A 20,411-nucleotide genomic window follows, 5' to 3' on the forward strand; every position below is an offset into this window, starting at 1 on the left:
GCCCAATTTTATCAATGAAGATTCAGATTGTTCTTTTACTTCACTCTGGTTTATAAGGATATGAATTAAGGCTTTAATTGTGCATGTTGACTTATTGAGTCCAAGTCAAAATTTTTTAAAGTGTATTAATTAATGGTTTATCACAACTAAATGCAGTTAAGAAGTGGATTGGTATCTGGAATTTCAATTCAAATCCCAATTAGAGTCATATTAGAATTCGATTGTTTAAAGAATTAGTTTGTGTGTAAGCTATTTTTATGGATAACAGTTCTTTGTAAAAAGGAATTCTCTATTAATAATTCTTGATAAATATGAATATTTTTTTTAGATAATTTAAATTTAATTTATCCAAAAGAAAAGCATGAGCAGAGCAGCTACAAAGAAACCAGGAAACGATGAAAGTATCAAGTAAAAACATGATGAGGCAGTCCCCAAAGTATATGATCATCGACAATATTCTGAATTCCAATGAGACTAAATCTGATAGTTTCAATACTGCATTGAAGGATGCCGCAAGAAGATCATGCCTTGCCACAAATTTTGTCATCTCTCTCCTTCCAAACAAAGTAAACATGAAACTCATGCCATCCTTAGGATAACAGGGAGTAGAGCCTTCTCCTTGAGCTTCGTTTTAGCCCATAGCAACTTACTCATCCAATCTCCAGCCTGTTTTTGAATCCTAAAAAACTGCAAAATATATATGCTGCCTAATTTGCTTGGTGAAGCTGTAAGTGGAAAATAAATGATCACGGCACTCAATTTTTTAATTACTTAAATTAGATTTGATCCATTATTTGCTGACATGGTATTCAAGTTAATAAATGTCATGTTAGTTAACAAGTATCACGTCAGTATAAAATTTTATCAATTTATTTTATGTTACGTGAACATGATAAATGTTATGTCAGCACATAATCAACGTCATCATCTCAATCAATCAAGTCAAAATGTTAAATTTAGATTAAAATTAATAAATTGAAAATATATAAAAATTCAATTTATACAAATTATTATATAAAGAACTTTTTTTCAAAGTTAAATATAGATTGATTTCATATCAAAAGAGATGATTCCAATTACACAAAAGGAGAAGGAACCAGGCAAAGAATCAACCTAGGATTCCACTCAATGGTTGGCTTACAAAAAATTGGCTAGCAGCGACTTAATCTGTACAAAGACATTGACAGGCAAATGTACATAGAACATGGCAAGAGACCACAATTAGCCCTGAAACAAAAAGAAGGCAGGGGAAAAGTAAAAGAGGAAACATAACCATTGTGGATGTTTCTTCCTCCTGCAAATCAATCTGAGTCATTCCCTATGATGGTCCATGCCTTATCATGAAGAAAAATGTTCAGCATTTATTCTCAACCGTTGAGGATCCTCATCAAGAACACAGTAATAGAAAACAGTAGGCAAAGAGGAGGCCACCACAGTCGAATCACACTCAAACAGCCACTAAAACAGTTAAGGGTAAAGATGTAAAAGATCATGAGTTCTGTCAACTCTTGATTTGGCAAGACTATCAGCAGTCTCATTACCTGACCTTGAAATATGCCTAATTAGCCAACCACCTGCAACTCTGTTTTAGAGTGAATGTATCACGACCCGGTACTCCCCTCGAGCCCGTGACAACCGTCGCGGTGTCCCCGATAGACACTTATTACCCGGAATGTCAACCCGAAACCCCGCAAGACTTTACTATCAGTTTCTCTGTTCCCTTGTGAGCAACCATTGTCAAATATCATGTTCTAAAAGATTTTAAGCTGTTTCTAACTTTAAACAAATAAAATATTAATTTTTCATCTCACAGGGGTAATTTGGTCATTTTTCTCAAAAATTTCGAAACTGGCTAAAACGTAATATACAAGTACAAAACACACAATTCATATTCAAAATGAGTTTAAAAGTCTAAAATCTTCATTTAAAACGAAATTATGGTTATTTGAATATAATAAGAAAATAAAAGAAATATTAAGTAAAATATTCTATTTTCTTATAAAACAATATTTATAGAGTTATACGTGAATAATTTTTATAGCGTAAAAGCTAAATAAATTTATACATACTTAAATACAGTAAGCCAAAATATTTAATTTAATTTACAATAACAAGAGTGCCCCCGAATAAACAAAAGTAAAGAGGACTGTGAACCTACGGTTTGGAAAATGCAGATCCCACTGTAGTCCTCGATGATATCAGCTATCTACAGTTTATACTGAACCTGAAATGGGTGGAAATGAGGGTGGTGAGATTATAAAATCCTAATGAGTAAACAGACATCATCATAAACATCTAGAGTTGAGTACATGGAGACCATAAAGTAAATCATCATAAACTGGGTTATACAATTAGAACACATCTCGTTCAAAATACGTAAAAAGGCTTACGAATCTCATAAAAATCTAGGCTTGTGCCATAAATCCATTCTCGGGGACAGGCCGAGGCATCCTACCGAGACCGCCAAGGCTATTAAAATTCACATTTCACATAAATCATATTTTTGTTTTGAAAACATAGCCGTTCCTTGGCGTTGGCTGAGTTCCCCTTCACGTGGTGGTTTGGCGTGAAGTGACCCCTAAGCTTTACCTCAGGAGATACCCTACGCGCCTCTCCGTTCGAGGTAAGAATATAATGGCGTTTACCGTGCCCCTCTAAAAGGCTGGTCCACAGAAACCCCCTACTGTAGTGATTAATTAATATATAATCCACCATATAATAAAACTCAATAACATGATATGGCAATTTTGTAATTCACAGTTTTTCAAGACAACCAAACAATTCGCATTTCAATACAATTGCCAACTAGCCAATCATGCTCGATTTATCATAAGCCAGTCAATTTAAACAATCAAATCGCCACAATTAACAATCTCCGTGTACTCTATTTTTCAAAATCATTATTAATTCCAAAACAATTTATAAATTAATTTCATTAAAACTCATTTATTCATAAAACATGAAAATTTATCTTTTTAAATTCCTTTTTCCATAGAATTCATGAAAGCATCTAAAAACCACCCTAAATAATTAAAATGACAGTAAGTTTACTCACAATGTCTAGAATGCAGACTTTCGAAGCACTCTGTCTACTGGTCTTCGGATGCAATTTCCTTGCCTTTATCGGAGGACTCACCACCTTGACACAGTACAAAATCGAGAGTTTCACCAAGTTGGTACTAAATCAAAATTAAACTAATTTAGACTACCAATGCATGATATGGAATGCAAAAATGCACTGGTAACTATCTAAACCCGGTATTGGCCTAATTCGTCTTCTCACTCGATTAAATTCCTAACGGGTCCGTTTAAACTCCAATTTAATTCTTTTCAGTTTCTATACCTCAATTGCACCCAAATTAACTTAATGTCCCTCAGTGTGGTGCAAACTATCAGTCTCAACAGCAAATTACGAAAATATCCCTAGTGGGTAAAAATTCGTATTTTTGCTCCGAAAATTTCCATTATTTTTCTAGGCTCATAATCCATTATTCCTTAACCAATTCTCCTAGAATAAAATCAAACTCATCCTCACTCACTACATGGTAAATTCAGCCATTAATGGTTGGGGGAGAAAATAAATTCTTTTCTTGTTGTTTTGTTTCTAAATATGCTAAACTAACTAAAAACACTAACATAAATTAAAATCAAATAAATCCAACAACTTTCTCTCTCCTAACCCATTTTTCCTGAATTGAATTCATCATGAAAACATGTAATTTAATCATGGAAAATAAAGAGAAATGCTTGGGAATAAGAAAACTCAAGCTTAATAGAAAAAAATCTCACCTTTTTTACTTAATTTCCTTGAAAATTCACACTTTTTCTTTGATTTTCTCTCTCTAGGGTTTTGTTTTTATTTTCTCTCTCTTCTTGCTGGTTTGGCCGGCCATGGGGTGGAAGATGGGCTGATTTTGTGCCTTTTAAAAAGGAAAATAATAAATTAATAAAGGCATGACACATGGCATCATGTCATTGGCCCGTTTTTAAAATTTTAAAAATTTAAACATTTTATCTCCACCACATGTTTAGTCAAGGGTCAAAGATGAAGACAAAGGAAGACCATGTGCTGGAAAAATATCCTGGTGGTGGAAAATTACAATTTTGCCCCTGAGGTGGGAAAATTACTATTTTACCCCTATACTCCAAATTATACCGAAATTAAAATTTTTCACTTCTAAACCTCAAATCATACTTCAATAAGTCAAATTATACTCCAATAAGTCAAATGGGGTCAAAAAAATTCTTTTCTAAAATTCCCATTTTGTCCCCAAGTGGCAAATGACCATTTTGCCCCTAGTTAGTGAAAATTCCGATTTGACTCCAAATTGATCCTCAAACTCCAAATTACCATTTTAAGTCATCCATGAACTGTGAAACTCTTAATCTCACCTTAAAATTCCTATTTGATATAGTTCGAGGATTAAATAAACTTTGTTGTACCTCTAGGTACAGTACCGACTTTTGTAAATTTTTCGGGACTCTCCTAGCATGCAATCATGCTATCATCACATGTATGTCATGAATAGTATTTTATAAGGTCGGGCTTTACAGAATGGATTTTGGAGGATGAGTTGTTGCAGCCGCCATGGGGCTTTACTAGGATTGGATACCCAAGACACAACATTTTTAGAGTCAGATTCAATGATAATGTTACTGGAGTTCACCCAAGAAGAGGCAGTAACAAGACTATGGCCTCTCTCACTGCCAGAACCTCTACAAGGTTAACATTACCCCAACCAGCTTTTTTAGAAAAATAAGCTTAACAGCACCAGTGTCATCTTGTAACACCCCTTCAATGCCAAGATGACCTGGACAGCCCGTAGCAGCTCATCAGTATTGAATTTGAACCAACTGTTAGGCGGACACTCCCATGAAACCTTGGACTTAATTTGCTTCCTTGAGGTGAGGGCCAAGGCAAAGGAAAGAACATGAATAATATCAATGATGGAGGTGTTATAGTCAGGCCACTTAGATTTGGCCTACCATGCCAGCCGCAATTTAATGATTTTCATCACGTTCGTAGGATCCCAAAATTTTCCATCAAAAATCATTTCATTTCTATAAAGCCCAATGGACCAAATAATGGTGAAGAAAGACATTCTCCACACTTTTCTTCTTAGTATATTCACTTGGTGGGAGTTTCAAGCCTTAAAAAATGACACAACATTTTTTGGCATGCAAGTAATTATATCCCATTCGACACACCATGAGCACCACAATCTCCAAGATTCGTAACAAGTAAAGAAAATGTGGTTAACCGATTCTATACCATTATTGCATAACGCACACAAGGACGCCTCAAGTTGCATAAGATTTCTTTTAACAAGTTCCTCTTTGACAGTGACTCTGCCCCTAAGGACTTTCCATACAAAGATCTCCACCTTCGAGGGAGCTAAACCAGCCCACACATTTTTCCATAATTCTGTATCCGCGTCACAATTACTTAAAATAGATTTGCATAAGGAGTTAGCAGAGTAATTACCATTTAGGGTGAATTTCTAAATTAATTTATCATTAGTCTCCATATCGAGATGGATACCCTGCAGACAGCTCATGAACTGCTCATAAGCCTCTTTCTACCAGTTAAACTCGTTTCATTGTAACTCAACATGCCATTGCCACATTCGATTGGTCCAAGAACCAAACTCACAAACCTTTCCGATTTTGTTTGTAGCAAGAGTGAAGATATGAGGGAAAGCAACTTGGAGGATAATGCCTTCAATCCACTCGTCATCGCAGAAGTAAATATTAACACCATTCTTGATCAAGTATATAATACCTACACAAAGAAAAGAAGAAAAGCTCTCTGAAGGGGTAAGTGCACATGTAATGTTTTTCCAAATGGTAGACATGTGCCTATCACTTGGATTACAAGGTAATAGACTCAAGTTATCCCCCCCCCCCCCCCCCCATTTTTCCCTATAATTGTTGAGCGCCACAAACTCTCATTTTCCTCACTATATCTCCAAAGCCATTTATTTAAGAGCGCTCTGTTCTTCAATTAGAGATCAATTAAACCAAGTCCCACATAGTTTTGAAGATTACAAACTGACTCCCAATTCACCCAGTGTATGCACCTCTTTTCATCTGAGCCACCCCACAGGAAACGTTTCTGAATCCAATCAAGTTCCTCTTTCACCCCATATGGTATTTCAAATAAAGACATAAAATAAATCGAAAGACCTGCAAGGACCGAATGAATCAATGTAACCCTCCCTCCAATAAAAAACATTTTGGATTTTCATCCTGTGAGTCTCATAACAAATTTATCAATTATCGAGGTGTCAGATACTAATAGAGTGATATCTCACCCTTAATGGAAGACCCAAGTAAGTAGTAGGAATGGATCTAACCGAACATGGAATTTTATCTACCCAAGCTTGAACAACATCCCCCCACCTTAATGCTGTATAAACTACTTTTTCAAAAGTTGATCTTGAGTCCATAAATAACCTGAAAGCACCTTAGAACTCTCTTGACTTTCAAAACACTCTCGAGATCCGATTTACTGAAAATCATGGTGTCATCCGCATATTGCAAATAAGAGATGATAAGACCACTATTGTCAATTTCCACTCCTTTACATAGCCTTGTAGCAGTAGCCTTGTACATGAGAGCACTAAGCACCTTGGCTACAAGATTGAAGAGAAACGGAGGAAAAAGGCATCCTTAGTGTAACCTTCACCTTAGTTTGATTTTTTGAGAAGGGGACCCATTGACCAAGACCGAAATAGCAACGGTAGTAATACGTGACATGATCCATTTTCTCCACCGTTCACCAAATCCCATCTTACCCATGACGAATTCAAGGAAGAACCAGTCCACACTGTTAAAAGCCTTCTCAAAGTCCACCTTATAAAAGACCCTACCTTTTCTATTTTTTTGAAGATAGTCAACGAGTTCATTAGCAATTAACACATAGTCCGTAATTTTTCTTCCTTTATTAAAAGCAAATTGGTTTGGGCTAATAACATTCTCAATAACCACTCTGAGTCTATTGGCTAAAACCTTCGCCACAACCTTATACATGCTCCCTACCAAGCTGATTGGTCTGTATTCTGTAAGATCTGTGGGGTTATTACATTTAGGAATAAGTGTAATAAAGGAAGTGTTCATTCTTTCATCAAAGTTACCAGTATCATAAAAGTTGGTCATGAATGACATAACTTCCCCTTTAATTTTTGACCATTGAGCTTTCAAAAAATTGAAATTGAAGCCATCCGGCCTAAGAGCTTTGTTTCCATCACAGCTAAAAATTGCCTATTTCACTTCCTCTTTAGAGAATCGACATTCAAGATCATGAGATATCTGTTCAGGTAACATTCTAAGCTCCACGTCTCAATCAGTAAGTTTAGTTATTGGTTTGTGCCTGTATAGCTTCTCAAAGTGCTGTGCCACCTCCTCTTTAATACCAGACGGATCAGTGATCTCAATACTGTTAACCTTTAGTTTATCAATCTGATTCCTTATTTTCCTAGAGGAAGCAACAGCGTGAAAGTATTTGGTGTTTCTATCCCCCTCTAAAAACCATTTAACTCTTGATTTTTAATGTTAAGATCTTTTTTCCACTTGATAAAGTGACCAAAGATCAGCCTTCAACTTAGCAATTTCTACCCTATGTGACCCTTTTACACTGCTAGCCTGCCACTTTTGAAGTTTCCTCTAAATCTCAGCCTCCAAGACTTTAATTTTATGTTGGAAGTTGCCACCTAGTGATGTCTGCCATCTTTTAATGGCTGGTTTGGTAGCTCGGAGTCTTTGCCAAAGCTCTCCACCCTTTCCATGTTTCTTGCCACTCTCCTCCCATGCCGCAACAAAAACCTCCTTACAACTTTCCTTATTAAGCCAGTGGTTATAGAATCTGAAGGGTTTTGGTCCTTAATCAACATCATCCTCATGAAGTATAATCGGATTATGATCAGAAGAGAGAGTGGGGAACATACCTGCCTTAAGGTTAGGAATCTCTCTAGCATATCAGCAGCCATAAGAAATCTGTCCAACCTACTAAAGGTGACTTCCTCCCTATTATTACACTAATCGAATTTGCTACAACTCAAAGGAAGATCTAAAAGACCAACATCCACAAACTGCTTGAAACGTACCATTTCCCTTTTATTCGACACGCCCCTTACTCTTTCGTGGTCCCATAAGACTGCATTGAAGTCGCCTCCCAAACACCAAGGCAATGCTATCTCTCGCATGATTCCCAATAGTTCAATCCAAACATCCTCCTTTAACTTGTCATTATTTGGTGCGTAAATATTACCAGACCCGCATGCCCAATCCTTATCGTTGATTTTACTTGTCATGAGAATATAGTTCCTGCCCACGTAACTGTTATCGAAAGAGAAAAAGTCTTCTTGCCATAAAGTGATAATCCCCCCTAATACACCATCCGACTCCACTGTCAGACCCTTCCACCTAGCGTATTAAAGGTTTTTTTATTAACTTTTTTTAGTTTCGTCTCTTGAAGCATTACCACATTTGGTTTCTCATAATCCACCAATTTTTTAATAGCTCTGCATTTCTCATTCCTGCCAATACCTTTAACATTCCATGTAAATAATTTCATAAATAGATTATAAGAACTCCAAGACCTTATCGGGCATCATGCTTTAAGTCGTGCCTTCCTCCTACATCTCCCTTTCTAATCTTGTAAATTCCGCCACCATTGTTTCTCTACTGTCAACAAACATCAAACCCAATATTTCTGCTATCGCATGTGTGATCTCTGCCTCTTCCTTAATTACTTGATTCCTATCAGTAATGTCGTCACTAACTGAAGCGTCTTGGACATCTTTGCATTTTGTCTCATTTCGTACCCGAGTTGAATTCCTTTGTTTGGACTTTCTTGACACAACTTTAACTGCCTCTACTTTGGTTTTTGAGACCACCGGTTTGAGATTTGTTGCCTCAAAGTTCAAAAAGATTTAATAGGGGCGTTAACCAGCTGCCTCTGTGCTCTAGAACCAATTGAGTTTCTCTCAATGTGGTCTCCCTCATAACATCATGTTTCTAGAGGACCAAATTGCTCACCACAATTCTTGACCTCAGATTCAAAGGTGTTTACTGAACCTTCCTCCAAAGTGGCGAATTTCGTTTATTTACAATGTGATTTCTTACCTTTGTTGTTAAACTTCCACCTCTCCAACGATCTGCCAATGAATTGTCTTTTCTTGATTCGGTCATTGCAAGCACGACCTACCTTTACTTTGCTTGATTTCCTTCCCTGGCCACCTTTGCTGATCCACTTGGCAAGCGGGAGATCTCCAACTGAATCTCTAGAGTCACCTGTTAGTTCCTCTTCTTCCTGTACAAAAACTTCTATCAAAATCTCAGCTTCACCATTCTTTATAATTGACATTCCCCAATTTCCAGGAGCTCCCAATATGCCCTCAACAGTCTTGAGGATTTGAAGGACTTCATGGGCTAGATTACCAACAGCTGATTTAGTATCCTCTAAACAAGGCTCGCCCCATTTGGTAATGACTCCAATAGGAGAAAGGGATCTTTTAGGACTAGGTCGAGTCTTACTAATCCCCCCAAAATTCCAACATCTTTTTAGAGAGCTCATATGCCATGTGTGGACTTTAATCCCATTCATAAATTCTTTAGCATGATGAGTGACATGTCTCACTTCTTGTTCAAATTCCTTTGGGTTATCCATGGAGTCAACTGGGTCATCATGGAGAAAGGTCTTAAGGGTTTTGGTGGGATTTGGGCCCATATGGCCCACCTCTGGCCCATACTTTTTTAATCCAGAATCATTGCGTTGGTGAAGAAATTGCACTGACCCATGGGTTTGACCTTGTGCAACTTTAATTTGAAAACTACCAAACCGACTTAGAGGTTGCACAAGAATCGAGGAGTTTTTCTCTTCACTGCTTGGATCAACTGAAGGTTCGTCGATGACGGGGATCGTCAATTGCCCTTTGAGTTCCATCATCTCCTAAGATTTAGATAAGAGTTTTCCATCCACTGATTAATTCCCCGAACATGGTAATCTTTCATTAAAATTAGTATCCACCATAGCCTGAATCAAGAACTAGGATTTGTCAACATGCAATCGAGTAGTCAAGGGAAAGATGGATCTGTCACGCACCTCCACCAATAACAAAGCACGGTCAAATCTCTTTTTGGAGGAAGTGGATCCGTCAACCTTAATGAAGTTACCCCATTTATTTCCAAGCATTCTAAAAAAATCCTCATGCCATAAATACCAAGGGATATTTTTAACCACCACCCAAGTTGCAGTATTAATGCTTGTTCTCTCCTCCTTAAATAGCTTTAAAGACTTGAACCAAGGCCTAAATGAGTCCCAATACAACTCAGTGAGAGACTCCATGATGTCCTTGTTTTCAAAGATAACCACAACTTGACGTTTCTCAATCAATCTAATTTCAACATCAATCTCCTCCTTTTTCAGTGCATCATGAATTTCCTAAAGTTTGACTGCCTATGTTAAAATTCCTACAACACTATTGAACACCCATTCCATATTCTTCCCTCTAGCAGAGAGGTCACACCAAACTTCAGGAAAAGAAATCTTCTTAATCAGTCTACCTTGTGAATGGTTTCTTGGGTGTCGTTTAGGTTGGCCTCTTATATACGCACTTAGAGGAGGGAACTTGATTCCGTTAACAACTTCCTTGAAAGCCCGACCATTAGTTCTAGCATCAGAGGATATTGTCCTAATTAACTGGGATTCACCTTTCTTTTAACTGACTTGATAGGAGTTTCTTGGAGTAGCATCTTTCACAACAAGATATCTTCCATACATCACTCATCGGTCCCCACATTGAATTGCTCTGTTCTTCTCTTCCTTGCCTTTAAATCTGACAAAGACATATGAACCTTTGTTTTCATTGTTACCTTGTCGGATGAAAACATCCATCACTTTCTCGAATGGGGAGAACCAATTTTTAACATCCATCCAAAGTCGTTTTGAGGCTCAGGTTTTCTCTCCAGCGATCAAGTTTGCAAAGGACCCTTTCATTTTGCCCTCCTCTTGTGGCTTGTAGACCGTAAGGTTTCAGGTTCCGTCGATCTTCGAATTTCAAACAAGCTCTGTCTCTCTCTTCCTATTTCTCTCTCTTTCTTTCTCATCTCGTGTTTTTTTTTTTTTCATATAGAGACTAGATCTACATTTTTAATAAAGTAGAAAAACTAGCTACATAATGTAACAAAAAAATTAGAAAAGTATCAATTAAAGAAATCGTAATAAATTTATTATTAAAAACAATTTGGTGCTCAAGTGAAAAGAAGGAAGATCTCCGAAACTAGTTCTCTATTTTGTAGGTACCCTTCCAGGATTGCCATTCATGCTATTTTATGTATGTGTGTGTTGTTGAAACCTAATCAATCTGTGTCAGTCCAGCTTCTCTAGCTCGTGTCTTATGGCTACCAAGTGCTTGTTGTGCACTATCTAGTAGCAGAATTCAACCACATGATTCTCTGTTCTGCTCCTTAACAAAGGAAGGGCAAGCCAGCTACTGCTATTATAAGGAGAAACTTGCCATAAGCTTTTTCCTTTCAACTCCAATTACTGGTAAAGAGATTCTTAAAAATGACTTCACAAAGGATTCCAATTGGTGGACAATACAAGAGAATTGCAAGGATTAGTAAGAAAAAGACATCTAATGATACGAATTTGGTAAGTACTAGATTTTGGGTTTGAGTTTGGTGTTTGTATATGTGGTGTAATTTTTTTTTTAATTTTTTACAATCATAAATATTTTTTTTTCCATCATCCCAACGAATATAAGCAAATTAAAGAGCATTGAACAACTTTAAATAGTTATCTTTTATGAATATATGTTTGATTTATTTTTCTCTACTAATTTCACTATGTATCTAAATGTGCTTTTACTTGACGAGTGTGATTTATGATTACTTTCCTAACTCCATAACGTAAGAATGCTCAAGTTGGCAAGTCGAATTAATTAGAATCTAATTTAATCTTTATCCAATTATCTGAGAAATTAAATATGATTCATATATATCCTTTCAAATCTCTATAAAAGAAAAGAGATATAAGAGAAGCAAACCAAATTAGTTAAACATAAGTAAGCTGAAATCCTGTTAACATTGCCAAGTTACACATCCTACATCACTTTGTTAAAGACAAAATTAAAATTGTATGAATGGAACCATCTCCAATTAATACCAAAGATCCAACTTGAGTACATCACAGATCAAGTAGGCATCTGAAACGACAAAGTGGACAAACGTTGCTCTTCTCCAACCAGCTGACGATGCAATCGTGATGATACACATGGGAGCAAGGCATTCCACAAGCTTTCATCCCATCCAAAATCTCTTCCAAACAAATAACACACTGTCCTGTAAATCCTTCAACTTTAACCTTCTCCAATGCCTCAATAGCTCCCTTGCTTGCACCCCTCAGCCTGAAAACTTGCACATCGAAGGATTCTGCAGAAGCCTCGTGCTCAGAAAGTAGTGCTTCCTCTTCCATTAGTCTTACAGGACAAAGAGTCACAACAATAGGTATGTTCTTGCGGTTCTTGTTATGTACCTCGTTCGCTGCCGACCGTGCACATTCTATGATCTTTTGCGTCACCGTTGCATGAAGGCTAAAGGGTACATGCATCTGCGAAAGCTTGCTAGATATAGCTGACCAGGAAGTTCTGGACTGCATCAACTGGCCCTGTGGCACCAAAAGCTGTTGCATAATGGTTGGTTCATGAGAAACAATGTTAGCAAAGATTTCAATAGAAAACACAGGGAAGGGTGAGGAATCTTCCAGTTGCATCAGATGATCATGTTCACCATCTTCGGCCTCAATCTGCCATGCCACACATTGATAGTAAGACATTGTCTTTTGTAGAAAAATAAAAAAGCTTATGAAATAGAGGAGACTTGACCAAAGAAAACCCAGATAAATATATATATATATATATATGTTGGGTGGGTGACTTGATGCTTATTTACCTAAAGCTATGAAGAGTCGGTGTATGTTTCCTTAATGGAACTTAATGCGTAAGATTTGCAATTCAACCAACATCGTAGGGAAAGAGTGAGGCTTTAATGATTTTGGTCTTGATTGAATGCTGGGTGGGTGCTGATTATTTATGTGTGTTCAGCAAAGTAGATATTCCACAACAAACATTAGGAAAGAAGTGACTTGGAAGCTAAAAAATACTTCGTTAGGACAGTTGAGCTTTCTAATTGTAACTTATTTTCTTGCGTTAAGGATTGAAGAAGAGGACAACATTCCTAATATTATTAGTTGGAATACAAACAAATTGTTTTAAACACGCCTTGACCCAACACCAACATTTTCTATTTTCTTTAACATTATATTATTGTCACCTCATTATCCTTATTATTAATTTTTTTCATTTGATTTGCCATTTTTCTATGTTTTTGAACAAGTTAGAATTTTCTTAACGGCCAAATTAAACTAAACTAAACTAAACCAAATTACCTTGACCCAATTTTAACTATATACATATATTTCTTTATTTGAGTTAAATTTGAATTTTCTTTTCTAATAAAAACAAAAAAAAAAAGCAAAATTTATCCAAGAGCCAAATACAATAAAAATAATAAAAAAGAGCATTATTATTTCAATTTGATCATATTATTTTCAAAAATAAAATACTACACATACTAACGTACACATAAAACAATTTTTCTTCTAACCACCAATAAATGCAAAGCTAAAATTCATATATATTAATTTCTTTCATTTGTCAAATGAGTTTAAATATTAAAAAAAAACGTAATATTTGATGCATTGACAATATATAGTTCTTATACACTATCAACTCATCAACTGCTGTCATCTAATTAATGAGGTAAAACTAAAAATTTTAAGAACTTAAACTTAAATACTAAAAAATTTTTAATAATTAGTTAAGTAAAAAAAATTATTTTTTTCTCTCTAAAAGTCTATTCTTTTTTATCCTACTCTAACTCCATTATCTTCTTTTTCGCTTCTTCTTCTTCTTCTTCCATTAAAGTTAAGTTTGACAAAATTATCCAACTTCAAGAGATTTCAAGATAATTTTTACTTGTACTCACAAATTATTTCTTTTTATATGAAAATATTTATATTTTTTTATTGTATTAAATACTCTTTTATCTTTTGACTTGTATCCATACAAATCTTTAATTATAATAGAAAATTTAAAACTTTTGATTTGATTTATTACAAGATCATGTTATCAAGTCATAACTTTTGATTTAATTTGATTTATCACATAATCATGTTATCACATCATGTCATATAACATATAGATAAAAAAATACTAATTAACGTTAAAACTGACCGTTATTAATTTTTCTCTAAAGTTAAGAACTTATGTGTGGATATAAATACAAAAATAAGGTCTTTTTAAATAAAATAAAAACATAAAAAAATTTACATAAATAAAATAATATAAGGTTTTTTTTAATATTTAAGTCTTTGTAAAGTAGATTGTGATAGGCACACATCATTTCAGAAAAAGAATCCATCCAGATTTCAGGGTCGACTACTTTGCTGCCCGAAGCTTACCTCACTTTTGGCTTTAGGCATCGGTTTATCGTGATTTTTGTTTGCACTGATTCCCATATATAATGTTGCAGTTCGCATGCAGTACTGTCATTTTGAAAATGTAATCAGGAGAAGAAGATACAGAGATTGCCTGTCCAAAACAATGGTTCTCAAAACAGGACATAACTCACCGTAGACAGCAAGACAAGAAACCATCCCTCATGCCAAAATTTCTATCATTAACACGTACACAAATGATTGGATCACGTGTACTACAAACCGGTTGCATTTTGATGAATCCATGGAAAATGTTAACAATAGCACATTGTAAACCCATAAGTTCAATGAGCAGAGTGAGTTGTGGCAGTTGTCTTCTTGAAATCAATTTTGTCAACTTTAACCTCTCCGTCGATGAGTTCATAGACATAGACCACGACACGTAGCCCATCAATATCCATCAGGACAAAGCTAGGGTTCACATCATAAGTGATGCTGCTGTATGCACCTGTAGCAGACCCTGGGTTTATAACAACTCCTCCTTCATGTTTGTAAGCAGTGAACTGGTGGGTGTGCCCTGTCACAAGTATGTCGACATCCAGCTGCCTCTGTAGCATGGCTAGTGAGTCTAGGTCACCCCATGGAATAACCTTAAAGCATCAAGTCACAATAAGACTGATTAGTGTTGGCTGAAACACACAGATGAAGTAATAAATTCAGATATATTTCACAGCAGTAGGAGATGCATGGTTCATTATAATCTACATCTCTAGCAAACTAATTACTGATTTAAAATGCATAAAAACATTTAAAAGCCCTTCGAGATATTGTCTGATACCAAGAGATTCTTTTCTGTTCAAAGTGACAGAAGTATCATACCTGATGACCATGGCATAATCCCAACTTGAATTGCCCAATAGTTAGTGTTTTGGTCTCGGGACATCTTGTTTCTTCATCATATTCACCTCTTGTAATATGCAAGTCAGGACAAAGAGACTTCAGGTAATCTTGAACTTCCTGAAATAATAGTCCGAATTTGCTGAGCCAGTGGAAATTTAACAAGAAAAATGGAAAAGATACAAAAGTGAAATGTTAGAAATTTACAATTTCTATGGGGTGGTTCCCAAAGCAAGAAAAAATGACAAACAGAAGTCACATTACATCCTTCTTTTTCTTTCTCTATAATTTCCAATTTGGCTTATAAAGCTAAGAATTCAACTGATTCAAATTCTTCACAGACTATTCAAATAAGTTATTAACTTTTTATTAATTTCTAAGTTTAAACCGTATATCAACTTCAATCCTACTTTAACCTTTAAATAGTTGAGAAAAGGCCACAGGAAATTTAATGACTACTCATATGCATTTGACACCAAAGATGAAAGGAGAAGAGAGTATTATTGTTAGCAGTGAAAAAAGAGGTAGGTAAGAAATGCTAAAAACTACATATGGCAGGCAAGGCAGTACAGGATATTCGGCTAGAAGGGAGTAAAAATTACAACTGATCAAGGAAACAGATGTGACAAGAATTTAGAATAGTAACTCTGTGATTATGGTATGGTACCTTCTGTTGCTTCTTTGAAATTCAATTTAGAAACATGAAAAAACAAGGAGAATCTTATGTATACTTGGATACTCAGTTGCAATGCATAAGGTAACAAATAATGAACCCTCCTATATTTGCAGCTTATGGAAAAAAGAATAAATTCAACATCAACAAATGTATGGCAAACACATTGGAATCCAGATCAAGTTAGACTTACATTTAGCATTGGTACACAAGGAGTGAAAAAAATCCACAACTATCACAAAGAAGAGGATCCCTCTATTGGGTTTATGAGAATAAAACTATAACGCCCTAAAATTTGATCATTGGTAATGATTCAATTTGCAACAAAAATTGAGAAATTTAACATTGGTCAATCTCTTCAATTAAGACTCAGCAGAGAAGCATAAAACAAATATGCCAAACAAGTAGACCCAAATTTTACTAGATTTCAGTAACAAAATAACCCACAAAGAAAATAAAAAAGTAAATCAGATAGAGTAAGAGGGACACTTTTATGCAAAGATTGCCGGTGCAAATGATGTGTTGGATCTTGCCAGGAACCAGCATGGACTTGAACTTTGGAAGGAGATCAGCTGCCCGATGGGGAATATGCAAATCCCCCAGAGCCAAGACCAGCACCATCTTCTTCAACAAATACTGCTATCTACCAAACACAATTAATAAGGAAAGAAGTTATTTTAAACAGTAACCCAACAAGAAAACATGAACACGAAAAAGGGAAATGGTGTGAATTTTTTTATCTCCAGGGAGAGATTTCGATTGAATCCTTGGGAGGAGGCCCAGAAGTGCACATCAAGATAGACAAGGCTCCTCACAACCCTTTCGTCTTTCCCTCGTTGACGATTGATTTCTCAGACTGTTCGGTGGCGTGTTGCCACTCCAGGTTTGTTTATTGATGGGAAGTACAGTTCTAAACGACCTCGTTTAAATTTGAGGGGTAACAAAAAAATACGTTAACTCCTGCTTTGTTTTCTTTTTCTTTCTTTTTTTTTTGTAAAAAATTTTTTGAAGAGATGATACGTTAACAAAAAAATTTTTTGTTTATAATTTATGTGATCAGCATCTCGATATTAAAAAAGCAATCCAAAATGCATACTCAAAAGCGTACCATGATTTATGTGATTAACACTTAAAGAAAAACTTTAAAAATAAGTTCAAGTGCGACTACGTTTCTATGATTTTCACCTTTACTTGAGATTGTTATAAGATTTTCGATTTCAACAGGCATATGAATCAGCTCAAGTAGATTCACGTGGGAGACGACTCTAACATTATGAGAATAGGCTCTGAGAGATGGGCACTTGCACGTTCACTAACAAGGTAATACTAACTCATGACATCCAATATTACGGAATGCGTTAACTCATCTTTGAAACATGCAAGACAAATGCCAATCACTATTTTGATCGAGTTCATCAAAAGATGATCCAGCGTTGGTTCTATGACCGATACAAGGAGGCCGTCAAGGTGACCATGCCTCTCAGCCCTTGGGTTGCTAGGCAATTGAGCAAATGGTTCAATGATGCACTTTACTTTGTAGTTAAACCTATAAATCGAATGGAGTTTGAAATTAAAAACGGGAAGATGGATGGACTTGTAAACCTGCTCAGGAAAACGTATTCATGTTGTGAGTTGTAGACAAATCTAACTTTCTCACAATTTCTTCTTGCAGTTTCTTACATTCATTCATATTTTGTGTTTGTTAGTTAATAATGGACTGAAAAAATATGTCATCATTGTATCCATGGGCAGACCACGTCGGAAGGAGTGGTGTAAATATATTATGAGTCTTTATTTTTTATTTATTTTGTAGATATATTATTTGATTATTTAAATTTTGTTTTTAGTTTTGATTAGTGAATAGAAAAATGACATATTGTTTGTTACTGAACCTAATAACTTGTTATGAAATATTATATATTATTTAATTTATGTCGATGAGTATAATTTTTAACAAGGTTTATAATTAATTTTAGATAAATACATTATGGAAAGATACCGTACGAAAAAAGGATCTTACCAGACTCAGATTTAAGACAACAATAACAAATAACATTCTTTCTATAAATTTACGTCATTTTGGACTTTTTTTCTTTCTTAATTTTTTTCATTCTCTCCATAAAATTACGTCGTTTTGAGAAGAAGATTTTAAAGGGTTTTTATGGTTATGATTTTTGAGAGTATAAGAAAGTTTCAAAACGATGTAGTTTTATGAAAAGAAAGACAAAAATAAGAAAGAAAGAGAAAGAAGGAAAGAAGAAAAGAAATTAAATTATAAAAAGGAAGTATCTTAGAAAGCTCAATTTTATGAAAGCTGTTGCCAAGTCTTCAGATTCGCATATTTGGAGAGGGATATTGAAAGCCGGAGCTGTATTAGTGAAGGGGATAGGAAAAAACATTATGAATGGAAAGTCCACTTATTTTTGGACAGATTTGTGGCTACCGTGTGGTCTTTTGATAAACTTTGCAAGCTCAGAAATTTTAGAAATAGAAGCAGCGTTGCCAGTAGCTAGCTTTTGTTATGAGGTTGGAGAATGGGATTTAGAACTACTTATGCATGTTTTGCCTCAAAACATAGCTCTTATGGTAGCTGCGGTTTAGGTTGATTGCTCCAGTTTAGAGCAAGATTCAGTTTACTGGACCCTTACAAGCAATGGTGATTTTTCTATCAAGTCTACTTATGAGATACAATTTGATGCTGCTGCGCCCGATGCTCGTTATTGGAAAAAGATATAGCGACTTAAATCGTCTAGCAGGGTGAGACTTTTTGTTTAGAGAATTCATCATAACTCATTACCGACTTTGACTTGGTTGGTAGAAAGAAAGCTGCATTCATCAGCAGTTTGCTTATGTTGTGGTTTGGCTAGTGAAACTCTGATTCATGCTTTGCGAGAGTGTAAAACATTCAAAGAATTGTGGCTTCAGTTCAATCCAGATCTGTCCAATGATTTTTTTTATGGAACTAAATATTCAACAATGGGTATTAAAAAATATGTCAAGTTCTTTGAGGACTGATTTTTTACCATAGAGCTCAATTTTCATTCACTCTGTGTGGTATATTTGGCATTGGCGAAATTCTCTTCTGTTCGACAATTCTTTTATTTGGCCTTCCAATGCCTTTATTTGGTCAAGGGCTAAGGAGGCTTGGGATGTTCTATCTTATGATACTTTTAGTCTGAAGCATGAGAAGTTGATTAGCTGGGACAAGCCAAAGAGCTCTTTTGTCAAACTTAATGTAGATGGTAGTGCTAAAGGCCAACCAGGAGTTACAGCCCCTGGAAAAGTTATTAGAGATGAAGATGGGAGTAAGGCTAGCTGGTTTTGCGCATAATATTGGTATTTCTTTTTCACTTACAGCAAAAAATATGGGCTTTGTTTCAGGGGTTGAAGTTATGTTGGAGTATGGGTTTTAGAAGAATACAAGTTGAGTCAGACTCTCTGCTTGTGTTACAAAATTTGCAAGGCTGTATTTCTTCAATTGATCTAAATTTTCATCTGCTTAAAGGTATTAAGGAGATGTCGCACACGCGTTGGGATTGTTTCTTATCTCATTTTTATCATGAAGTCAATCAATGTACCAATTAGATGATTACAAATTATGAGCACTTGCTTTTAAGATTACATTTGTTTGAGTTACCTTGTAGTGAGATTTTACTTTGTTTATTTGCTGATGTATTAGGTATTGCATAGCCTAAAATGATGTGATAAGTTGTTTCTTTATTTGTAATATAAAAAAAATATACGTAACTTTTTTAACATCAACATTTTAAATTTTTTATGTCAAAATTCTTCATAGCTAGTTTGAGAGGATACAAATTATTTAAAATTTTTTTTATAAAATATAAAATATTATTTTTTAATATGAGTTTATTTGGTATGACTTTTTACATTTATTCTTATATATTTACATCAAGATTTTGAACATGTTAATTTTAATTATAGGAATTTTTATCCATATTCTTATACATTAACCTCAAAATTTAAAAATATTAATTATGTAATTATTATGTACATGGCAAAGGCTAAAGTAAAGTCGATCTTAGGTAAGGTTAAGTCAAGTTTAAATTTAAATCAATGGTTAAAATTAATTATTAAATATTTGATGGTCTTAATTTACTGACTTTACAGTAATGTAGACATAGAAGTATTGTATAGAGGTTTGTGAGGAAGAGATTTTAGAGGCAAAAACCAATAAATATGAGGCATTGATATGTAAAACTTGTTATTCGATTAAACATTTAAAAAGTAAATAAAAACAATGAAATGATCTCCCAACAGAAAACCCCCTCTTGTTGTGATTCCGTATCTCTTTTCAATGATACCGCGATATTTTATCACGGG

The 20,411-nt window shown here is 35.1% G+C and overlaps 2 protein-coding genes across 2 annotated transcripts; both read right to left on the bottom strand.

The window, feature by feature from the left end:
• Window positions 1-12,058: 12,058 nt before the first annotated feature.
• LOC18604632 (uncharacterized) lies at window positions 12,059-14,837 on the bottom strand. The gene is made up of 3 exons (XM_018117363.2): window positions 14,695-14,837; window positions 14,525-14,608; window positions 12,059-12,808 (listed from the first exon to the last, which is right to left on the bottom strand). The coding sequence occupies exons 2-3, from the start codon at window positions 14,600-14,602 to the stop codon at window positions 12,191-12,193; spliced, it is 696 nt and encodes a 231-aa protein (XP_017972852.1). The 5' UTR covers window positions 14,603-14,608; window positions 14,695-14,837; the 3' UTR covers window positions 12,059-12,190.
• On the bottom strand, window positions 14,723-16,948 carry LOC18604633 (vacuolar protein sorting-associated protein 29-like). Its single transcript, XM_018117365.2, has 3 exons — window positions 16,560-16,948; window positions 15,380-15,517; window positions 14,723-15,150 (listed from the first exon to the last, which is right to left on the bottom strand). Exons 1-3 carry the CDS (start codon window positions 16,689-16,691, stop codon window positions 14,845-14,847), a joined length of 576 nt encoding a protein of 191 aa, XP_017972854.1. The 5' UTR covers window positions 16,692-16,948; the 3' UTR covers window positions 14,723-14,844.
• Window positions 16,949-20,411: the final 3,463 nt, after the last annotated feature.

The sequence above is a fragment of the Theobroma cacao genome, chromosome 3, assembly GCF_053813885.1.
Source record: "Theobroma cacao isolate CCN51 chromosome 3, ASM5381388v1, whole genome shotgun sequence".
Lineage (NCBI taxonomy): Eukaryota > Viridiplantae > Streptophyta > Magnoliopsida > Malvales > Malvaceae > Theobroma > Theobroma cacao.

Coding starts and splice junctions, on each gene's coding strand:
- LOC18604632 (XM_018117363.2), bottom strand. CDS start 14,602: ATGCGAACTGCAACATTATATATGGGAATCAGTGCAAACAAAAATCAC. Junction 12,809..14,524: donor TGCCTAAAGCCAAAAGTGAG/GTAAGCTTCGGG, acceptor GTGGCATGGCAG/ATTGAGGCCGAAGATGGTGA.
- LOC18604633 (XM_018117365.2), bottom strand. CDS start 16,691: ATGGTGCTGGTCTTGGCTCTGGGGGATTTGCATATTCCCCATCGGGCA. Junction 15,518..16,559: donor CCGGCAATCTTTGCATAAAA/GTGTCCCTCTTA, acceptor CTATTATTTCAG/GAAGTTCAAGATTACCTGAA. Junction 15,151..15,379: donor GATTATGCCATGGTCATCAG/GTATGATACTTC, acceptor TGATGCTTTAAG/GTTATTCCATGGGGTGACCT.